This window comes from Rutidosis leptorrhynchoides, chromosome 11 (genome assembly GCF_046630445.1).
Source record: "Rutidosis leptorrhynchoides isolate AG116_Rl617_1_P2 chromosome 11, CSIRO_AGI_Rlap_v1, whole genome shotgun sequence".
In the NCBI taxonomy this organism is placed as follows: Eukaryota; Viridiplantae; Streptophyta; class Magnoliopsida; order Asterales; family Asteraceae; genus Rutidosis; species Rutidosis leptorrhynchoides.
The window spans coordinates 191202516-191208926 of NC_092343.1; the positions used below are offsets into that span (position 1 = coordinate 191202516).

Genomic DNA, 6411 nt, shown 5'->3' on the forward strand with positions numbered 1-6411 from the left:
TGTCGAAAGACTTCACTTGCTCGAAGGTTATCAGGTGAAGTGCGGTATGATTAGGGTGCAAATCCGATGGTATCAAAAGGAGGTGTAATTAGCGGGTCGGGTTGTTGTTGTGGGATGACGATGATGATGTCAGGTTAAAGATGGGTTGTTTAACATCTCTTTGAGTGAGAGATTGTTGGAGTGCGAATCGAGTTAAACAAGTCAAACAAAAGTCAAAGCTGTTGTTGCAAAAGTAGAGATCGCGAGTTTCTAACTCGCTAATGGAGATTCTACTCGAGGTGTGGTTTGTGAAACAGATGCTAGCAGAAGACTCGCGATCGCGAGTTTAGTGCTAGGTGACCAGAAGTTTCTAGAATAGGAAACTTGTTCCCAAAGTTGTTTCCTTGTTTGTTTTTTTCCTATAAAAGGACCTATTGTAACCTCTAATTATGTGCACGAAAATTATAAGAAAAATCTCTAGTTTGCGCCCGTGGAATAAACCTTTCTCCGTTTTATGGAGTTGAGATATAACCACGTTAAATCCCATATCGTTTTTCTTTAGCGCTCGTATGCTTTATATTAATCGTTTGTCGTTCGTGGATTTGATGATTTATTTAAATCACCTGTCTTTTTAGGTCCATAATTCGTAACACTACTCGGTCTCAACTCACGGTCTAAATATATAAATACCAGTAACTATAACTAGTACTCCTTCCGTCCCATATTAATAGTCTACAGACAAAAAACACACAGTTTAAGAAAATGTCATAAAAGTACTATATTTTCTGTTTACTTTCCAGTTTTACCCTTATTTTTTATTTCATTTTTAATCTTATCAACATATATTAATATTAAGGACATAATGGACTATTGTACATAGAAATATTGAAATACTGAACCATATTAATATGGGATGTGTCGCATAATTATGTAAACATCCTTTCTAATTAGTTATTTATCGAGGTTCGATGACTAAGGGTGAACAAGATGCCGAGCAAGAGAGTGACGAAGACGATGGTGGAGCGAAGAGCAAATCCGAGTGGAATGGCGAAGTGGTAAACTTCTACTTTACCAACTTTCCATTAGATTGGAGCAAGTCAAATCTTTGGGGCAAATTTGCTAAGATCGGAGATGTGGTTGACGTGTATGTTGCTCGAAAGTTCAACAAATGGGGAAAAAGATTCGGTTTTGTTCGATATACCAATGTTAAAAACGCTGTTGAGTTTCAGGTTCGTTTAAATCTAATTCGGGTTAGGAAGTATTGTCTTCGAGTGAATATCGCTAAGTATGGAAAACCTTACTCGTGTAATATTAATCGAAATCCTTTACCTGTAAATCATTCATCGCCGGGGCCTCGTAAGGATTTCAATACTACGAATGAGAGTGTTGATAACACTAAATCCATTGAACTAAAGGTAGACGGAAAGGTTTTCGTAGTTAAAATTCCATCATCGGTGATCGATCACAAGCTCGTTTTTAGCTTCGATCTGGGATGCTACAACTGGAAGCTAATTAAGGAGGAAGGCGAAGCTTTCTCTACTGCTAACAACAAACTCGAAGGAGTAACGTTTGTTGGTTCAGAAAAGAGGTTTGATGATACCGAGTTTGTAACCGAAAACAAAGAGAAGCATTTAGAGGCTATTTTTAGGCATCCAAGTGTTGTGGGTGAAAAAAACAATGTTGCAGGTGGGTCGGTAAATAAGAATGATGGTCAAAGTGAGTTTAAATCGTACGATGGCATCAAAGAGGATGTCAATGGTGATTTCAGGAGCAACGCCGATGATTCTGTCTTTGACACCTCCGACACACGTAGTAGAACCGACGAGTCGCTAGATGGCAATGGTGTCGATTCCAAAATCATGGTTAATAATCGGTGTAATCGTGACGTTCTAGACGATGGTTGTGTGCATGTCGGAGAATCCGTGGTTGACGGAAAACAAATAGACGTTGATTTAAACGAGGGTGTCGAGGACCAACGAGTCACCTCTGTTGGGTCTGCATCTCGAGACTCCATTGCGGTTTCCCATGCGCATGGAGGTGGTGTCGACGATGTTTCTTCAAAATTTGAAAATATTCCTATTTTCGAGGATACACGAGTTAAAGATAAAGATAAGGTTAATACGGATGACTTTTGTGATCATGTGGGGAATGTAATTAATGGGCCTTAGATTTTTGAAAAAGTAAAGTTGGATGGGAAGATTTTTAATAGGCCAACAGGTATTAAAAGAGTGATTCATTTGATTTTAATGAATCTAAAACAATTGGAGTTTCTAAGGATTACTCGTTGTCTAAGTATTGTCGTAAGATGAAGATTAAATTGAAAGATAAACATCACTTTTTTAATTTTATCAAAAGAAAAAATCGTTTGATTCGTAAAAAACATCGGGATGAAATTAAGTGGTATCAACGGTATACACTCAATAGGCTAATGGAGGACGTGAGGATATAGACGATGACGATTGTGTATCCTCATGCTCGTGTTGTTGCTCTTGCTCAGATTCAGATTCATAGAGGCCATTGCGATCATAGATGGTATTGTTTTGAAGATCGTCAACTCGGGTCGTTGAATGTGTTTTATCGGTTTTGATTTTGGATATGGGTTGTAGGGTTTATGTTCGAGTCTTTCGGTTTTAAGGTTTACTCGGGTCGTGTGTGAAGTTGGAGTTTTCTTTTCGTGTTGTAGTTTTTGGATAATTATTGTTCGTGAGGTCGTGTGTGAAGTTGGAGTCGTGTTAGTTGGTTATTTTCTTTTTTCGTTGTATTTTCTAGCTTCTTGCTAGTTCATATTTTATATAAAATTTGTCTTTCAAAAAAAATATTAATATGGGATCCGAGTAATAAATATAAGTAAATCAACATTTAAGATAGTTTATACCTTGGTGAAAATGTTCAGTTTGACTTTAGGGCTATGGTTAACGCTGTAATCACATAAATCATTTTTAATACAAACAATTTTCTTGTTTCTTATCATGATTTACGTTAATGGAGTTCAATTTCTGCCAGATTCATCTTCAATTGAGGTAATTCGTTTCCAATTTTTAGGGCTATGATCATTAAGTAGATACTTGGTCGTTTAGCGTAAAAAAATCGAATTTTCTCCCCGCGCAATACATATACAGTAACTTGTAACAATAATAATATTGCTAGTAGGTATGTTACGTGTATAATTTGATTTTGTAGTTTTGATGTAGCACGTAGCAGGTTTGACCATGAAATTTGAAGCTATGAAAGATAATTTCTTAGACATAGAATTAACTCATATGGATTTTAAATTTCAAATTTTAAATTTTAATTTTAAAATTGGGATATTATGAGTAGGGCTCTGACATAGTAATTGCATTACTGGAGCATCCTGATTTGGTCTCTGCCTCAAGATCGTTCTGTGCTATACCTGAAAGAAATTTCTCGGTTTCTGATCAAGCTAAATGTGTGTACGTTTTTCAAAGAGAATATGCTACTGTAGATCCTGCACATGTGGAGGTAATTTCTGTTAATTTTTATATTGTGTTTTTAAACGCAATGAACTATATTTTGTACAACCATTGTTGAAGATGCTTATTCTGAAAGAGCTTATTATAAGCTTAAGGTGAAAATATGCAATCCGAAACACATCTAAATGTGCCTCTTATCGATCGAATGCTGCACATTAGTTTATAGAATAGGTTTTTATCAATGTGAAATGAGGTTAAATGGTTAATGGCATAAATTTTTTATTTTTTATTTTTTATTTTTTGCAAATTAATTTTATGTGAAAATTGAGCTTCGTTTATCTCCTTGTTATGAAGATTGTTGGCACCGATGAAGCAACAACATGTGTTGGAATAATCATTAGAAATTGCAAAAGTGGCATGTAAGAATATTTTCCCACACGTTTAAACTATTGGTATTTTAATTATTTTCTAATATATTATAATAAATTAAATTCTAAACTCTTGAAGTGTGGTTGTAGGTCGTCTATTGCGCATTTGGATTCTCCAGACATTGTTGATATTGGAATCTCCCAGATGTTGTCGTTGTTAGTTACAGATTCTGATGACGAGGATACTATGTTAGATGTATTGTTCTGTATCATTGTTACTTTCAATAATCTTGTTTTTTTTTTTTACTAAGAAAGTTATTAATAGATTAAACTTGTTTAGTATTTAATATGTTGTTAAACCTGCATTTGCTTCAGGTACATATAGTTGGCGCATTTGATGATTCTGTTCCTCAAGTCTGGTTCAATTGCCTTTAAATTCATTATGTGGTTTATTTTATTATGTTATCTTATATCAGTACCTTTCTAAATGTAAGATATGGCTCAGCTTAGAGGTGGCAATTTCAACCCATTCATATGCGTGGAGGCCAATTCGGGTTAAAATTCATTGATGACGGGCTGAACGGTTTAAATTGTTTAAGCCAGTTATAAAAGCAATTGGGTCTAATCCACCATACTCATAAAGTGGGTCAAAACTTGTTATAAGCTTAATAATGTTTAGTTAATGAATACAGTGGCCTAAATTGTTTTATCTACAAGAAGTTGGAATATTATGTTAAATATATATAGCATATTATGGTATTTTTATATACATTCAGTATTTTTAAAACTCAAAATACTTAACCAAATAACTGTATTCGAAATGTAAAATTACCCGTTTTCAACTGGACTCTGTTTAACCCGTCTCACTCAATTTGCCCATTTTGCCACATCTGACCTACTTACTTTAAGTAAACTCTGGTCCCCAATGCCTTACACAATAAGAGTTAACATCCACTATTTTTATGTGTTCAGGGGCAGGGAGATCATGATGTTGGGGCCAAATCGTATTCAAAAAAGAAAAGTTATTCATTCCCACTCTGTATCAAAATAGTAGAAATATTAGCAGAGCGCAACGTTAAGTTCCAAATTCAAAATTTTCAAGTGCTTAAGCTTAACACAAGATATGACTCTGAGGGAAATGCATATCCAATCTTCCATGGGCTCCTGGTTAGTTATTCTCCCATTCAATTTATTTATTTATTTATTTTTTAACTTAGTCTCTTCCCAAAAATAATTTTAAAAGATGTAATTAACTCACGCCTCCCTTTGTCATGTATGCAGATACAATTACTAATTTATATGAATATTTTTTTGTTGAATCTGGATATATCTAATAACTATGAATCTCAAATTTTATAATCCTGGAGATGGAGACATCAAGTGGTTCAGTTGTGCCATCCAGTTTCGATACAAGTACAAGATGTCCGGATGAAATTATCAGGAGGATCCGTTTAGGTGCTTCGTATGAAGACCCAACATTAACTGGACGGTTACTAGATACATATGAAACTGATAATGACCGAATTGTCATCGCGCCATTTTCTTGGTAAATTTTCTTTTCCTAATTCTGTTTTTATCGATTTTTTAACATTGTCACATCAGTATTCATCATATCATATTGTAGTATAATTTTCTGTACTGCTGCTTAGTCTTCAAGTTACTTTTTTTTCTTATTATTAACGCCAAGTTAAATTCATATACAAATGATCGTTAACATTAACAGATCATGTTCGACCATGCAAATCTAAGTCTTAGATAAATGGCATTTCTTTAATGGACACATATAGGAGAAATCAATTAAAATTCTAAACAACAATTTTTAAGAAACAAACGCACTGGGTGTTGAAAGGTTCAACATCATTTTGTTATTCAGACGCACTAAATGCTAAACTGTTCAGCATTGAGTTCTAAATCATTCAATTAAGATTGCAAGTATTGCACTTTGATGGTAATAGTTGTTGTGTCTATATACAGGAGCATGAGGGAAGTAGAAATTGCATTAATGATGAGACACCGTTCTGATATTGAAATTCTTGTCACCACTTCAACATCACCTTCCGCTGAGGGCCCAGATTTTGTTGTTAATCAGAAAAGGTACACACATATTAACATTATTATTTAAATTTAAAATATATCCTAATTTAGAAGTCTCCATTGTTTGTGTGTATATTTGAGTTTATGTTACCTAAGTAATGAATGAAATGTTGTAGGGTATGGGAGTACCTAATCCAGCATCCAGATTGGAAAGAAGCGTTTCCTTCAAACGTGCCACGTGTATTTGAGAGGACTACAACCGAGAACTGGATGATTACCTCTCAAAAATAGTGTGCCAAGATTAAAAAAAATGCGGTAAACATATTGAAGGTATTCGATAATTCCAATTGTGGGATAATAATTTAAAACAATTTCAATGAATTTATAATATTGCTTGTTTGTTATTTAATGGAATTCAAATTGTGGAATGCCAAGCTAAAGAATGTTATTTGGACAATTATGCCAAAAAAAAAAGGTACACTGTAAGACCTGGCAAAATGGACCCAAAGTCTTAAAAATGGGTCCATTGGGTTTACTTGAAGACCCAAATGGGTTCAAGCACATAATATAACAAATATCTTAAAGACCCAAATGAGTCC

The 6411-nt window shown here is 34.3% G+C and overlaps 1 protein-coding gene across 1 annotated transcript; it reads left to right on the top strand.

Moving 5' to 3' along the window:
• The first annotated feature begins 2840 nt into the window (after window positions 1–2840).
• Window positions 2841–6123, top strand: LOC139876833 (protein N-terminal asparagine amidohydrolase-like). Its single transcript, XM_071864209.1, has 9 exons — window positions 2841–2999; window positions 3298–3459; window positions 3765–3829; window positions 3929–4034; window positions 4154–4192; window positions 4751–4945; window positions 5146–5324; window positions 5753–5872; window positions 5989–6123. Exons 1-9 carry the CDS (start codon window positions 2949–2951, stop codon window positions 6101–6103), a joined length of 1032 nt encoding a protein of 343 aa, XP_071720310.1. The 5' UTR covers window positions 2841–2948; the 3' UTR covers window positions 6104–6123.
• The last annotated feature ends 288 nt before the right edge of the window (window positions 6124–6411 follow it).

Excerpts from the sequence above, each read along its gene's own strand:
- LOC139876833 (XM_071864209.1), top strand. The coding sequence starts at position 2,949 with ATGATTTACGTTAATGGAGTTCAATTTCTGCCAGATTCATCTTCAATT. Across the intron at positions 4,035-4,153 it reads ACGAGGATACTATGTTAGAT|GTACATATAGTTGGCGCATT; the intron begins GTATTGTTCTGT and ends CATTTGCTTCAG. Across the intron at positions 5,873-5,988 it reads TTTGTTGTTAATCAGAAAAG|GGTATGGGAGTACCTAATCC; the intron begins GTACACACATAT and ends GAAATGTTGTAG.